We start from the raw sequence: 16,986 nt of genomic DNA on the forward strand, positions 1-16,986 counted from the left end.
ATTCATGCATCCATTGCCTATCCATTCATCATTCACCCATCCATTCATTTGTCATCAACCCAAGTATCATCCATCTAATCCATCCACCTGTCATCCATCCATCCATTCAGTTTTCATCCATTCGTCATCAACCCAAGTACCATCCATCTAATCCATCCACCTTTCATCCATCTATCCATTCATGCATCCATCGCCCATCCATCCATTATCCACCCATCCATTCATTTGTCATCAACCCAAGTATCATGCATCTAATCAGGGGCGGACTGACCATTTGGAAACTCGGGCACTGCCTGAGGGCCCAGGGTCAGTAGGGGGCCCCATGAGATGTCCCTGGTATCTTTTTCGTAGGCTTTTTTGAGTTTGGGCAAGGACACAGGGGCCCCATGATCCCCTATTGCCTGGGGGGCCCCATGAGTTGTCAGTCTGCCCCTGCATCTAATCCATCCCCCTGTCATCTATCCATCCATGGCCTTTATGAGGAGCAAATATTCTTAGTGAAGCAAACCTGGCATGGATGTTGATAGCACACCGAAATGTCAGTGCTACATGTACCTATGGTTTTATTACTCTTACAAACTAAACCTCGGCGCTCCCTAACCATTCCGCTAACCAACATGGCACCTCTTTATTGGCTGGTTGGATGGTGGAATGACATTCGGTGTGGCAGAGAGGTTGGAAGCTCTGGTTGCAGAGTCATGTCGAGTTTGGCAGAGGCAGGGCCAGGGGCAGACTGACCATTCAAGCACAAGGGCACTGCCCAAGGGCCCTGGTTCAGTAGGGGGCCCCATGAGATGCCCCTGGTACGTTTCATTGGCTTTTTCATAGGCTTTTTTGGGTATGGGCGAGGACACAGGGGCCCCATGATCCCCTATTGCCCAGGGGCCCCATAAGTTGTCAGTCCGCCCCTGGGCAGGGCATATCTGAAGATACACGGAGAGCCTGCTTTTTTAGCACTGATGTCATGGTGCAGTTTGGATTATATGACAGGTTCCCTTTAAACCGGATACTCCTCTAACTACACAAGCCCACAATGTATCCAGTCCTTATCAATATATTTCTATGCAATGAATTAAGTTGTGTTTGATAGTGATAATCCACAGGATACAGTTATGAATGAATTAAAAACATTATTGACCATAATGATGATGATCTTCTGACCGGGGGCTGGGTTGTGTGTTGTAGGTGTTCTGGCGCTGGGCCGAGCTGCCGTGATTCTCAATGACTGTCAGATCATACAGACTTTACATGGAAAGCTGCTGTATGATAACCGGGTCACATACATGGTAAGTTATCATCTCATGAACTCAGACTAACCCCCATCTGTCCAGACGATGAGCGGCCCAACAAGGTTTTATATCAATATTTATAGACAAACCGCTAAAATTCTATAAACTATTCCATCTATGGAAAGATTCCACTCCTCACCATGAAGAGGATGTTTATATATAATTCAGGGGCTGAAGCCCTTTATGTCCCCAACAGGAAGAGTCTTATTACTCTTGAATGCTGGGACCCCCAATATGTGTGTTGTATTTAAAGAGGAACTCTGGGCACAGAACAAACCATAGCCATGTATGGGATCGCCCATCAGAGAAAATGCTTGTGTGGGTCTTTCAGTGCCCAGTTTTCTCTCTAGTGGGCTCCATAGTGCCGTCCTCACATCATCCTTTACCTGCCTTTTTATGACAGATATGATTCCCCGTCAGAGAATGTCACTTTCACCACTTTATAAATATGCCCCAAGCATCCGTTGTCAGCACACGACTGGGCTTACACCCAGGCGTCAACATTTTCATACATTTTTTTTTGCATTGGCTAGGCGAATTGACATGTATTGACATTGACTGCAAAGCATGCCGCCAAAAGGGTGACATAGAGCTCACAGCTCCACTCTTTAATAGAGCAGTTTTTATACACAGATACAGAGAGATGGAACTAACAGAATGTTTTCTCCTTGGCAGCGGGAATATTTTCCTATTGACTACAAGCTGTATGTAAAGTATGAAGAGGTTCTCCGATGTCAGAACATCACCACACTGGTACACTGAGCCTGGATATGTGCTGTGCATGCTGCAGAACCTTTGTTGTCATTATGTGAAATGCTGACCCTGCTCTGCTCCAGTGTACCCTGCTCATTCCACCATATTCCTTTCTGCCCTGCTCTTCTCCACACTTCGTTGCCCCTGATCTTCTCCACTCTTCGTTGCCCCTGCTCTTCTCCACACTTCGTTGCCCCTGCTCTTCTCCACACTTCGTTGCCCCTGCTCTTCTCCACACTTCGTTGCCCCTGCTCTTCTCCACTCTTCGTCTCCCCTCCTCTTCCCCACTCTTTGTTGCTCCTGCTCTTCTCCACCCTGCTCTTCTTTGCTCTGCTCTTTCCTGCTCCATTCTGCTCTTTTCCACTTCTCCTTGCACTTCTCTACTTTGCTGTTCTCCACTCTGCTGTGCACTGCTCTTCTCCACCCTGCCACATTCAGCCCTGCTGTTCTCTACTCTGCCCTGGTCTATTTGGTGCTTCTCCACATGTTTTTCTATGCTCTGACTATTCTGCATTCTGTTCTTTTCCACTTTTCCCTGCTCTTCTCTACTCTGCTCTTCTCCGTCCTGCTCTGGTCTTCTCTACCTGCTCCTCTCTGCTGTTTTCCACTTGTCCCTGCTCTTCTCTATTCTGCTTTTCTCTGTCCTGTCCTGCTCTGCTCTTCTCTACCTGCTCCTCTCTGCTCTTTTCCACTTCTCCCTGCTCTTTCCTCTCTGCTCTGTTCCTGTCCATGCTGCCCTGCTCTTCTCCACTCTGTTGAGTTGCTCTCTGCTCTTCTCTACCTGCTCCTCTCTGCTCTTTCCACCTATTCCTGTTCTTTCCACACAGCTCTGCTCTTCTTCTCTCTGCTGAGCTCCTCTCTGCTCTTCTCTGCCTGCTCTGCTCTGCTCTTTTCCACTCTGCTGAGCTACTCTCTGCTTCTCTCTACCTGCTCCTCTCTGCTCTTTCCACCAATTCCTGTTCTTTCCACGCTGTTCTGCTCAGCTCCTCTCTGCTGAGCTCCTCTCTGCTCTTCTCTACCTGCTCCTGTCTGCTCTTCTCCACTCTGCTGAGCTCCTCTCTGCTTCTCTCTGCCTGCTCCCCTCTGCTCTTTTCCATTTATCCATGCTCCTCTCCACTCTGCCCTGCTCCTCTCCAGTCTGTTGAGCTCCTCTTTGCTCTGACTCTCCACTCTGTCCTGCTACACTATGCTCTACTAGCTCCGATCCACTCTAAAAATGGTGTTTACAATGTATATATCTCTCCTTAAAGCCAAACTCCAGGCAGATATAAAAATCCCAGTAAATCCATGTATTTTCATTAAAAATCTTGAAATGTATGTAATGTAATATACTCTTCATATTAGCACTCAAACTGTGAAGATGAGGGGTAGTTCTCTGAGCCCATCAGAGCTTTACTTCCAGTGTTGTCAGTCATCATTTTAAACACGTATACAGGTGGATAGAGCAGAGTGATGACCTCTTCAGTGTGCTGCATCCCCTTCATTGCCCAATCACACTCTGGGGGGCAGGTTGGTGACCAAGCTATTTTTTATTAATAGAACAGTGAGGTTACCGGCCTGTGCAAATTATAACCCTATAAACCATAAAATAACCATTTAAACTATTCTATAACCTTACAAACCATAATATAAACTTACAAACCATAGCAATCAAATGAACCGTAATAAAAACTATATAAACCATAAAATAACCCTATAAATCATAATAACTATTTAAACTGATATAACCTTATGAACCATAGTAACCATAAACCTTAATATAAGTATATAAGCCATAATATACCCTTATAACCCCAATATAACATTATAAACCATAATCAGGGGTGGACTGACCATTTGGAAACTCGGGCACTGCCTGAGGGTCCGGGGTCAGTAGGGGGCCCCATGAGATGCCCTTGGTACCTTTTTCATAGGCTTTTTTGAGTTTGGGCAAGGACACAGGGGTCCCATGATCCCCTATTGCCTGGGGGCCCCATGAGTTGTCAGTCCACCCCTGACCATAATATAACCTTATCAATGATAATATTAACCATAAAAACGGTTGAAATCAATACAGCTTTATAAACCATAGTAATCATATAAACTGTAATATAACCATAGAAATCGTAACAGACATATAAATTGTAATATAACCGTATAAATCCAATTAACCTTATAATCTGTAATATAACCGTATAAATCCACATTAATTATATAACCGCATAAATCTACAAAAACTATATAATCTGTAATATAATCTGTAATATAACCGTATAAATCCACATTAATTATAAAACCGCATAAATCTACAAAAACTATATAATCTGTAATATAATTTGTAATATAACTATATAATATACAATAACTATATAATCTGTAATATAACCGTATAAATCCACAATAACTATATAATCTATAATATAACCGTATAAATCTACAATAACTATATAATCTGTAATATAACCGTATAAATCTACAATAACTATATAATCTGTAATATAACCGTATAAATCCACAATAATTATATGATCTGTAATATAACCGTATAAATCCACAATAACTATATAATCTGTAATATAACCGTATAAATCCACAATAATTATATGATCTGTAATATAACCGTATAAATCCACAATAATTATATAATCTGTAATATAACCGTATAAATCCACAATAACTATATAATCTGTAATATAACCGTATAAATCCACAATAATTATATAATCTGTAATATAAATATATAAATCCACAATAATTATATAATCTGTAATATAAATATATAAATCCACAATAACTATATAATCTTAATATAACCGTAAAAATCCACAATAATTATATAATCTGTAATATAACCGTATAAATCCACAATAACTACCGGTATATAATCTGTAATATAAATATATAAATCCACAATAACTATATAGGTGTCCGTTTATGACACAGAGAATAGCTGCGATTCAACGGATCTCAGCTATTTTCTGGTCATTCACAGTTTATGACACTCAGGAGATCATGTCAGCCCTTCACTGGAGATCTGTGTTCTCCCTCCAGATTCTCCAGCCCAGAGCTGGAGAATCGGAGGGACCGCAAACTAAGCAGAGATAATTTACCTCTGTTTAGTAAACTGATCTTTTACTGTAATCTTGCGAGATTATAGTAAAATCAGCCGTTTTCCAGATTTTGTAGACCGTTCTCCAGCGTTTGGAGACCGTTCTCCCTTCGTTCGGAGAACTGCATCATAAACTGCATTCACAGGAGAACTGTGTTCTCCGAGAATGCCGGAGAACTGAGCAGCGATCTATTACCGCTGGTTCATAAACGGACACCATAATCTTAATATAACCGTATAAATCCACAATAATTATATGATCTGTAATATAACCGTATAAATCTACAATAACTATATAATCTGTAATATAACCGTGTAAATCCACAATAACTATATGATCTGTAATATAACCGTATAAATCTACAATAATAATATAATCTGTAATATATCCGTATAAATCCACAATAACTATATAATCTATAATATAACCGTATAAATCTACAATAATAATATAATCTGTAATATAACCGTATAAATCTACAATAATAATATAATCTGTAATATAACCGTATAAATCTACAATAACTATATAATCTGTAATATAACCGTATAAATCTACAATAATAATATAATCTGTAATATATCCGTATAAATCTACAATAATAATATAATCTGTAATATAACCGTATAAATCTACAATAACTATATAATCTGTAATATAACCGTATAAATCCACAATAATTATATAATCTGTAACATAACCGTATAAATCTACAATAACTATATAATCTGTAATATAACCGTATAAATCCACAATAATTATATAATCTGTAACATAACCGTATAAATCCACAACAATTATATAATCTGTTTTATAATGTTATAAATCCGTAATCATTATATAATCTGTAATATAACCGTATAAATCCACAATAATAATAATATAATCTGTAATATAACCGTATAAATCTACATTAAATATATAATCTGTAATATAACCGTATAAATCCACAATAATAATATACGGTAATCTGTAATATAACCGTATAAATCCAGATCTGAAAGGAAAGAGGAAACATTGATTCCTGCCAGGATCATTCTTCATGGATCCCCTAGGACACTCTTATCTTAGTTTATATTTTACTCTCTATTTACAGAAATACAAACAGTTGTAAAATAATTATTCAGAGAATGTGGATGACTGAGAGCTGAGCAGGCGGCCTTATTTATGCGTGGGCTGGAAATAAGAACTGCCTGTGGTGCACAAATCTGTCAAGCTGATCTAAGGAAGTTATTTCTTCTTATTTAAATCTGACCTCCACCCTTCTCTTCAGTCTTGCACAGTTGTACAGGCTCCTGTTCTGTACTGAGATGACCGATTTCACTGCACACTGTGAGCTTCTCACAATGTGCATTAAAAGCTGCAGCAATCAGATAGAGCCTGCACATCAGAGGCACATTAATACAATAGTTAGATGGTGTCTGGTTTTTGGTCTTCTAAGCAGTGACTAGAGATATCTTTTCGTTGCAGAAAAATAAAGGGATCACAGTGAAGGAATTGCGCTATCTGTGGGGGATCATCAATGAGAGTATCTTGCAGACCATACAGAGGGCACTGCCACAGAGACACCCGACTCGCCCGTATATCACTGAACTGCAGAATATATTCAAAGTTTTGCTGAGAGACACAGATGAGCAGGTAATGTGAATATCTGGCCTCATGCAGAAACTATGTACTAAATATACAAGACTGGTCAGCTCTAATGGTCAGCTATAATTATCAGCTGAAATGGTTAGCTCTAGTGGTCAGCTCTAGTGATCAGATATAATGGTCAGCTGCAGTAATTGGTTATAATGGTCATCAGCTGTAATGTTCACCTCTAGTGATCCGTTCTACTGGTCACCTCTAAGTGCCGGTTCACTCTGATGCGGTGTGGAATTCGCACAGGTTTCTGTGCAATTCCAACGCCACATCAAAATCGCACCCTGTTCATGCGAACTGTGCAGGGAGGGGGTCTTCAAATTTAAAGGATTGGAGGTGCCCTCTGGAAAAGGGGTGTCAAACTGGAGGCCCTCCAGCTGTTGCGAAACTACAAGTCCCACCATGCCTCTGCCTTTGGCAGTCATGCTTTAACTGTCAATCTTGCAATGCCTCATGGGACTTGTAGTTTAGCAACAGCTAGAGGGCCGCCAGTTTGACACCCGTGCCCTAGAAGGACCTGGTTGTGTGTTGAATGTGCCATCTTTTATTAACAAATAAAAACAAAATGGCGCTGGGAGAGGACCACACATATAAAAGTCTAGGTATGGTTAGTGACAAACGACGGATACAGCAGGAGAAATAAAATAGGGGAATAGGCAAACAATAATAATGAGATCAAAATTGGGTGGCAATAAAGCAACAAATGGAGACATGAAAGTCCATAGTCCAAGGGTCCTAGGTGGAGGATGGATGGCGAAGGCAGCTTCCCATAGAGTGAAGCAGAACTCTGTAGAAGATAAATGGGACACAAGGGGGCGCCCCCTTGTGTCTGATTAATCTTTTATTAACAATTGTTATACGGGGATATCTCTTTGCTGAATATATGGGGATGTCTCTGCTGACTTGGGCTGTCTCTTTGCTGAATTGGGTTTTCTCTTTGCTATATGGGGATGTCTCTTTGTTAGATTAGGCTGTCTCTTTGCTGAATATATGGGGATATCTCTTTCCTGGATTGGGCCATCACTTTGCTGAATATATGGGAATGCAAGCACTGATAACTTGGAGTACACTTTTCATTTTCATACATTTAGTTGTAACAGTGTTAAAAGGAAAGTGGGTGCACTGAAGGACTCAGTGGGAGGATTCAGTGGGACGGCCAGTGGGCAGACCCTGGGGAATATTGGTGGTCAGGCCCGGGGGAGGCCCAGGCCTAAAGCTGTGTAAGGGGCCACAAAATTTCTGATGGCTGCCCTGGCTGAAATGGTCAGCTCTAGTGGTCAGTTCTAGTGATCAACTCTAATGGTCAGCTCTGGTGGTCAGTTCTAGTGATTAACTCCAATGGTCAGCTCTAGTGGTCAGCTCTAATTGCCAACTTTATTGGACAGTTCCAATGGTTAGCTGTAATGGTCAGCTCTAATGGAGAGTTCTAGTGGTCAGCTCTAATGATCAGATTTAGTGATCAGCTCTAAGGCCTCCTTCACATTTGGGCGTTTTGAATCGTGAGCAGAATAGCGGCTATTCTACCTGTGATTCAAAATGCCCAAGTGTGAATGGGGCCTAATGGTTAACTTTGGTGGTCAGTTCTAATGTTGATCTCTAACAGCAAGCTATGGTGATTAGCTCTAATGGTCAGCTATAGTGGACAGTTTTAATGGTCATTTTTAGTGGTCAGCTCTATTCTTTGGTTCTAATGAGGTAGAGATTGTGACATCTCCTGCCTGCCTCTCCACCTCAGCCAATCAGAGGAAGCCTTGTATTTATTGATAAAAATACAAGGCTTCCTGTGAATGGCTAAGCAGCGCTCAGCCTGACTCAATTTTGTACCGAAAATGGAATGGGATGTCCCCATACTGCTGCAGGAATACAACACTGTGTACTGATAGCTGATGCTACATACGGTTTGTTCAGCGCTGACAGCAGGCTCATCAGTTAGTAAAGGAAATAGTTTTTTGGACGATCGTGATTCAAACAAACTATTTAAAGTCATAGTATGCCTGGAGTTGGGTTTAGGTGTAATGAATCAGCTACTGCAGAGAATGAACTGCTGCACAGAATTGATACAATGTTGCAGAGAAGGAACTCCATTATTTGACAAGTTTACCGGACTGAAACCCTTCACAGATCACCATAGGCAGGATACCTTTGGCACTGAAGCTGCTGTGAAACTACAAGTCCCATGAGGCATTGCAAGACTCTGGTAGCCACAGGCATGACTCCCAGGGGGAGACACACGATGGGATTTGTAGTTCCCAGGGGTGGACTGACAACTCATGGGGCCCCCGGGCAAAAGGAAATCATGGGGCCCGTGTCCTCGCCTACACTCAAACCACACCCAAAACAGCCTATGAAATCTCTTGGGGCCCCCTACTGACCTGGGCCCTCGGACAGTGCCCGAGTGCCCAGAAGGTCAGTCCGCCCCTGGTAGTTCCCCTACAGATGGAGTGCCAGATCTTGCCTACCCCTGACCTAAAGTAAACAACGGAGTTCCATCTCTGCAACATAAAATTGTATCACTCCTGTATAGCAGTTTACTCTGTGCAGTAGTTGATTGATAACAATGTCAGTAGTGAGCTCAGGAATCTCATATTATTTCCTCTTCTGGTCGAATGTTCTTAGTCTTGTCTATAGATTTTCTTTATTGGCTGAATAATCGTTACCTCTTTTGGTCAAATGTTCCAAACTCTATTTTCTCTTAGACACTAATTTTAGGGAATGTTACATTCACCCTGCTAAAGGCAACAATAGAAGCTGACCTTTCACACATATCACAATGATTATGGAGATTATTTGTGATTTTTTATGCAAATGTTGAAACATTTGCACAGCAATTAAAAAAAAAAATACACCCCATACGTTCCTGAGGACACAAAAACCAAATGACATGTTTCTTCAAGGACGTGATGTACAAAAGTTTGTTTTCTTGGCGTTCATGCTTTGGACAGATATATCCAATTCTATGTAATTCATGAAGAAAAGTCATTCAATTTTGGTGGTCAGCAAGATATTTAACCCCTTATTGACTGCTGACTTGTTTTAATACATTGGATTCAGTAGTGGTTAGCAAGGAGTTAAATATCATAAGGACCCATTGATGCTCCATGAAAACAAACTGTTCAGTTGTCACCCAACAATCCTTCTATCGCTGATACATCCTGAACTCCCACAATGCAGAAAAATGTCAAACATTCCGGGTGATCCCCATAACAGACAGATGTGTCATATCCCCAATGACCGCCACTGGGTGACGCCAACCCACCTAGACAGGGCTGACTAGTCGGATGTGGTCCATGATAGTGCAATCCCAGCAGCTGCTGCAGAAGAATTTGGACCTGTCCACTCTCTCGGGGCATTGAGAATTAATGAGTGTATTGTTCTGGAATTATTTTAGTCATTTCTCAGGTCACATGTCTTTCTTGAACTCAAATATGAGTCCAAATATGAAGTCTAAGGCACCTTATGTCTGTCTTACAGCAGGTGGAAAGTGACCTGGTTCTGAAACTTCTGGAACAGTTGAACCAATCAGAAGACAGGATGAAAGCGGTGACCCCGAAGGCTCTTCTGGACAACTGCTTCAAAGTCCTGTACGCCCTGTACGAGGTGGAATGTGCGCTGTGCAACCCCAGGTCAGATGTGGAGGACACACTTTGCCCTCCTGAAACTCTTCCAGAACCTATTAATCATCAAAGAACGCCTTGTAAGAGTTAATAGCGGGAGTCTTGTGCTACTGCAAATCAGGGGAATTCAGGGATGACTCAAAGCTGAAAAATGCCACTTTCCCCGCTGGAGAAATTAGCAGGAAAGGCTGTGTGACCACCATTGACCACAATATCATCATTATGTCCCCAGCATGAGGATGGGGCTGCACCACCTTGCACAAAGCCAAAGCCATGACTGTTCTGTGTAACAGGAAGAGATGTATGAATGGACCTCATATGGACTCAATGAGCCACCCCAGGGGGGGAGGGGGGAGTCATTTTAATTTATAAGAGGACGCAAGGAAATAATCTTCATATTTTATATTGTGTCTGATTGTGGGGAAAATGCCAGAGATTTGTTACAACTCATATCTGGGGCTTTGATTTTCTTATGATTAAACTGGATTGATGGATGGATAGATGATTGGATGGATGGAGGATAAATATCATATAGTATTTATTTTATTACCTGAACACTATATTTATAATCTTAGGACTCTTATAACTGAAACAGAAGTTCCCAAACAGACTCTCAATACAAAGTCTGATGCTGGTATGTCTTATGGCGGACCCCTATACTGGTAAACACCTTTGCTGGGTATTCCCTGTGCTGAAAGGTCTCTTTGTTGGTTGGTCCTGGTTCAGTTAGTCCTTGTGCTAGTGGTTTAAAGTGGTGGTGTGATCCTTTTCTGATTGATTCCTATGTTGGTTGCCCCTGTTTTGGGTGATCCCTGTGTTGGTTGGTTTCTGTTTAGGGGCTCCTGTACTGGTGGGCCCCTATGCTGGTTGTTCCCTGTGCTGAAAGGTTTGTGTTTTAGTGTGTTCCTGTGCTGGTGAGCCCCTTTGCTGATGGATTCCTGTGCTAGTGGGATCCTGTAGTAACGGGTTCTTGTGTTGGTAGGTCCCTGTGCTGTTTGATCCCTATGATAGTAGGCCCCTGTGCTGGTTATTACCAATGCTGGTGGACACCTGTGCTTGTTGATGCCTGTGCTGAAAGGTCCCTTTGTTGGTTGGTCCCAGTTCAGTTGGTCCTTCTACTAGTGGGTTCTGGTGGTGGAGTGATCCTTTTCTGATTGAACCTTTTGCTGGTGGATTCCTGTTTTGCTTGATCCCTCTGCTGATTTGTTTCTGTTCAGTTTCTCCCTGTTCTGGTTGGTTCCTGTGCTGGTGTGATCCTTTGATGGTTAATCCCTATGCTGGTGGGCACCCATGCTTGTTGATCCCTGTGGTGAAAGGCTCCTTCATTGGTAGGTCCCAGTTCAGTTTGTCCTTGTGCTTGTAGGTTCCTGTGCTGGTGGGACCCCCGTTCTGGTTGATATTGTGCTGGCTGGTTTCTGTTCAGGTGCACCATGTACTGGTGGGTCTCTGTGCTGGTGGGCCTCTGTGCTGGTGGATTCTTGTGTGGGAGTACAGTAGACAGCCATGCTGTTTGGCATTGTACAGTGCTGTTGATCATACACAGGGATTGCTGATAGGAGGAGAGAGCAAAGGGATGACCTCATCAATATTCTGATGCTCCCTATCCAGTTACAGGCCTGGGAAGGTCCATGACCAAGCTGTAATACTTTATCAGCACTGGCAAGAAGGGAAGACAGGGAGTTGGCTATGCTGGTTAATAAAAGGGGGTGTGGGTAAATCTCAACAGGGATAACAGGACTGCAATTTTTTTTTAGGTAAAAGCCTTCTGTATTTCATCTGTGTATTTAAAGGATTCCCTGGAGCTCTGCTTTAAACTTGTTTCTTTACAAGGACCAAACCAGAGATAATCCCTGAGACCTTTTTTGTCTATAAACCCTCATTCAAAATTCCAGGACTTTTCATCTTCAATGGATGTCCTTGTTAATAAATCGCAACCCCGCCAGAACTCTATGTAGGATAATTCCTCCCACTTCAGTCAAAAGCCCAGTCAGGTCATTTAATCAGGGTCTCAGGTTTGAGTAGAAATCATTTTGGTGAAGGCGGTGATGTAGATAATACAGATTATGTGCAACGATACAGATAATACAAGTACAGATGATGTTCCAGGGTGCAGATAATATGATTACAGATAATGTTCCATAAAGTATGGACCTCTATGGGGCCTGTTATAAAATTTGCTGAAATAATCATATTATGCCAGATTCAGTGAATGTAAATTACCTCCAAAATGTACAGCAATACTGAGCAGTGTGCTCTGGAATCCTACAGTAGTTAGTGACATGACCATATGCCTTGACTTTGACCCCCATGATCTCAGTTATAGGGAACAATGGGCCAGTGTGCCTCCCCTTCCATAGAGATCACGTGGCCAAGTTCTGAAGCACAGGTGTCAAACTGGTGGCCCTCCAGCTGTTGCCAAACTACAAGTCCCATGAGGCATTGCAATATTGACAGTTACAAGCATGACTCCCAAAGGCAGAGGCATGATGGGACTTGTAGTTTTTCAACAGCTGGAGGGCCACCAGTTTGACTCCCCTGTTATTGTTCATGTGGCAGGCTACACCTATGTTTTCAGGTTGGCATACTTTTTGCTTTACATCTGTTTGTCGAGTATTGACTGCATGCTGTTCATATGGTGCAGGTACATATCCCTCACTTTTTTCTTTGTGTTTTTCACTTGCATGACAGAATGATAATGCTTCTGTGAGCTCCTGCCACTGCATGACCAGGACTGCATAACCAGGATTGCATGACCAGGATCATAGGACCAGGATTGATTGACCAATATTGCATGATCAAGAGTTGTATTACAAGGATTATATGACCAGGATTGCATGACCAGGATGGTATGACCAATTTTGCATGATCAAGAGTTGGATTAAAAGAATTGTATGACCAGGATTGCATGACCAGAATTATATGAACAGGACTACATAATCTGAATTGCATGATCAGGATTGTATGAACAGGACTGTATAGCCAAAACTGCATGAACAGGATTGCATAACTAGGATTGTATTATCAGGATTGCGTGACCAGGATTTTACAACCAGGATTGTATGAACAGGAATGCATGACCAGGATTTTATGACCAGGATTACAAGATCAGGACTGATTGTATGACCAGGATTGCATGACTTGTAGCCGAAGTCCAATTGCTTGTCCGGCCAACACAACAAAGGTCCTGTCCTTGCACGCAACTAGCAACACACCATCCTCTGCTTTGCAAAAAATGTAATTAAACCATTCTGTCCATGATGGGAATGTATGTATGGGTTCCTAGGATCTACATAAACATGGAACTGCAATCTTTGTCTGATTTATGTTGAAATTCTGTCTCCCAAACACCCAATTTACTGATATATCCAGGCAACCTGAGACCTTCCCTGGATAATCAGAAACAACTCCAACTGGAATATCTCTCATTGGATTTTACTCCTGACCAATCATGCCACAAGATTCCCATTTATATATCTTAATAGAGAAGAGACAACATTCAAAAAGCCAAAAACAGTCTTTTTATATCATCGAGCCAATATTAGTGCTGAATGAATGTAACAGCAGAGCGTCCAAGGAAAGGATTTCACAATGGTGTCAGATGTTATTTTGATTGTCCCTTTAAATAAGGGAGCTCCTTGGCCATACATAAAGCAAAGGACAAGAAAGCAGAGAACAGTGTGAGTTGAGTAAATCATGGAAGAAACAATGTAATTTACAGAATTCATTCAAGGGGAACAAGGAGAAAACAATACAAGACGCATTAGGGTTGGGGGTGGGTAAGGGATCCTATCAGAGGGGGACTGAGGTGTCAGCTATGGTTGGAGATACATGAGTGATCTCTATTAGCTCAGTCATGTTGCTAAGATCTCTTGTGATTATTCATAATTGATATTGATTACACAAGGTACATGTAATATTGATCCATTGCACACAATTGGAGTGTTGTGCAGTTTGCACTATAAGGAGCTATTTGTTCCATAAACCTATCACTAGTATTGAAAATGGCATCTAGTAGTACTTAAGCAGGCCATAGATGGCTCAAATTATGGCTGGTTCAGCAGGGACCAGCTGAGATTCAATCCATGTATGGGGAGGTTGGTTGTACCCAAGCTGATCCATCAGTCGACTTGGGTACAACTAGCAAGTTGGATTGTCAGGATGTGATTATTGCCAGCGGCTACAGCTGCTAGCAGTAATCACTGTGTTCTCCCAGCAGGAACGGCTCCCCATTCTCCCCAGGAGAACACAATAGGTACATGGGAGGGATTTCCCCATCAACGCTGACTCTGTTAATGGGTTAATCGAGCGATTATGGCCAGTATATATGGTCTGCCTTAGTCACATTCAGCTGGACTTGTTCTGTAATGTTGAAGATGTTTTGTAGCTTTTCCAAGACACTTCTTCAGTTCTAATGAGTATTAGATAAATACCCCACATAAATATCCACACAGGTAGCACCAAACCCTTCATCTAACTACCAAGGAATGTGTCAAGGCAGATGTTGATTGTACAAGAACAAGATGGGAAGTTGTGGAACCCCCTTCCTGAATCTCAAGCAAATAAGGGAAGATATTACAAGACAAGGGTGGTTGCACAAGTCTCACATCTCCCATCCTGGTCTTGGACAATCAACATCTGCCTTTACACATTCCATGGTGCAGGAATAAAGGTGTCCTTGCTGCCAGTGTGGTTATAAATAGCGGAGTATCTTCTTGACACAGAGGATAGAATTATGGAACTAAAACAATAGGTTCCACAACTTTCACACTTCCCATCCTGTTCATGGTCATTAACACCTAGGCAGACTTCCTGACACCAAGGATGGGATGTTGTAACTAGAATATAGAAGTTCCAGAACCTTCATACCTCCCATTCAGCTCTCAGGCAATCAGCATCTGCCTTGACACATTTCATGGTGATTGGATGAAGGTGTTGGTGCTACCTGTGCGGATAGAAATGTTGGATTTGCTTGGAGAAGTTATGAAATGTCTTCAACATTACAGAGTAAGTCCAGTTGAATGTGATTTCTATTACTAGATCTACCATGACCGTGATCTCTTCACAGATACTATTAGAATATAATTAACTTTGGATATAGTGATCAGGCTACTTCATATCACCTGTGTAGTGAACACACACAAGACAGCTTCTCTGGTCTGCATACAGAATCTCTGTGTTAGCAGTAAATGGTGTTAGAATGGAGTGGACATGCAAAAGCTTGGTCTTGTGACCAGTGAGCCGTCCATGACCCAACCAGGTCACTGTCCAGTCCAGAAGACTACTGACATTTTTATATATTGACCCGTGAATGTTATTAAAAGCTCTTTTTTGATAAACCAAATCTGAATGTATTCTTTTTGACCTTCAATTCTCAAATTGGAGAAATGCAAGTTTAAGTTGGAGACATGCAGGTGAAAGTGAAGACATGCAGGTAAAGTGCCAATTGATGAATGAATTCAAGGGGACCTGTCACAATGGCTGTGTTGAAGGCTGGTTCTGCCCAATCCCCGGGTGCATTGCTACTTCTAGGATGCCAATGCATGTGATGCTACAGAGGTGTCACCTCATCCCTTTAAACTCGAACACATATTAATTACACAGGTTCTGAGGCTAATTTAATGCAGGTAAGGCACTAAGTGAGTTTAATTACCACCTTAATCAGCCACAGAACCTGTGTAATTAATATGTGTTTGGGTTTAAAGGGATGAGGTGGCAACCCTAGTGTCACCACTCCTATAATTATGGAATCAGCAGGTGCCCAGTGATGGCCAGAAGAAGTCAGTCAATGACAGATCCCTGTAAACAGGCTCTGTGTGCAGGCTCTGCTCTCACCAGTGATTTCCTGGTGTCCCGCCATGTTTCAGGTTCACATCAGCATATCACCAGCGTAGGATTCATTGTACACCGTGAGAGTCGCTCCTGCAACAGACGTTCCCAGGAACTTTGTTAATCAATGAATGTAACATAAAGTCTCATAAATATATATTTATAGAGTATGTATCGGACTTTGGTGATGTATTTTTATATATTACAATGATTATTATTTGTGTGTGACAACATTTTCTAACAGAATAAAGTTTTGATAATCCACTTCTGCGTCTCTCCGGTCTCCTGGCTGGTCATTGTTCTTATTACGTTGTCATTGTCATATACAGTATGCATTCTTTTTCCTTCAAGCCTCTTCTCACCTGTGTGTTGCAGCAACATGCGCTTTACCATGTGTTCCCACAATGCTAGGCAACATACCTGCTCTGTGGACTTACCCCCAGTTCAAAAATATGCAGCCATGAGGGACGTGTTTTACACGAGCACGAGAGCCCATTCATTTGAATGGACTCCTGTGCCCGTGACACGCAGGGAAGAAGTCCCTGCACTTCTTTGGAAAACACAGCCCACACAGGAACCTCGGTTCCCAGTACGGTGGCGATTTCCAGTGCGGGCGGCGTGACATTAGAACTAATGGCACCCACCTGCGGGTCCGCATTTCTCTGTGTGGGTGGTGCGGCTGCACGGATTTTCGTGTGGATTCACAGCAGCACCACCCGCACAGATGTGAACCTAGGGTTACCTCTGGTTCACATATATGCGGCCGTGTGGGCC

General features: G+C 42.1%; 1 protein-coding gene across 2 annotated transcripts in view; it reads left to right on the forward strand.

Annotated features, from left to right (window-relative positions):
* Positions 1-16,476, forward strand: part of IL34 (interleukin 34) — a 35,048-nt gene extending 18,572 nt beyond the window's left edge. Inside the window, exons 3-7 of one of the 2 annotated variants that reach the window (XM_089659222.1) lie at positions 1,186-1,286; positions 1,965-2,042; positions 6,602-6,769; positions 10,244-10,395; positions 13,075-16,476. In XM_089659222.1, the coding sequence (XP_089515348.1) occupies positions 1,186-1,286; positions 1,965-2,042; positions 6,602-6,769; positions 10,244-10,395; positions 13,075-13,093 (518 nt within the window). In that variant the 3' untranslated portion in view covers positions 13,094-16,476. Of the gene's footprint in view, positions 1-1,185; positions 1,287-1,964; positions 2,043-6,601; positions 6,770-10,243 lie in introns of both variants that reach the window. The other variant, XM_089659221.1, reaches the window with a different exon arrangement.
* The last annotated feature ends 510 nt before the right edge of the window (positions 16,477-16,986 follow it).

Source organism: Staurois parvus, unplaced genomic scaffold (assembly GCF_062004578.1).
Source record: "Staurois parvus isolate SC_StPar_1 unplaced genomic scaffold, SC_StPar_1.0 ptg001136l, whole genome shotgun sequence".
Classification (NCBI taxonomy): Eukaryota; Metazoa; Chordata; class Amphibia; order Anura; family Ranidae; genus Staurois; species Staurois parvus.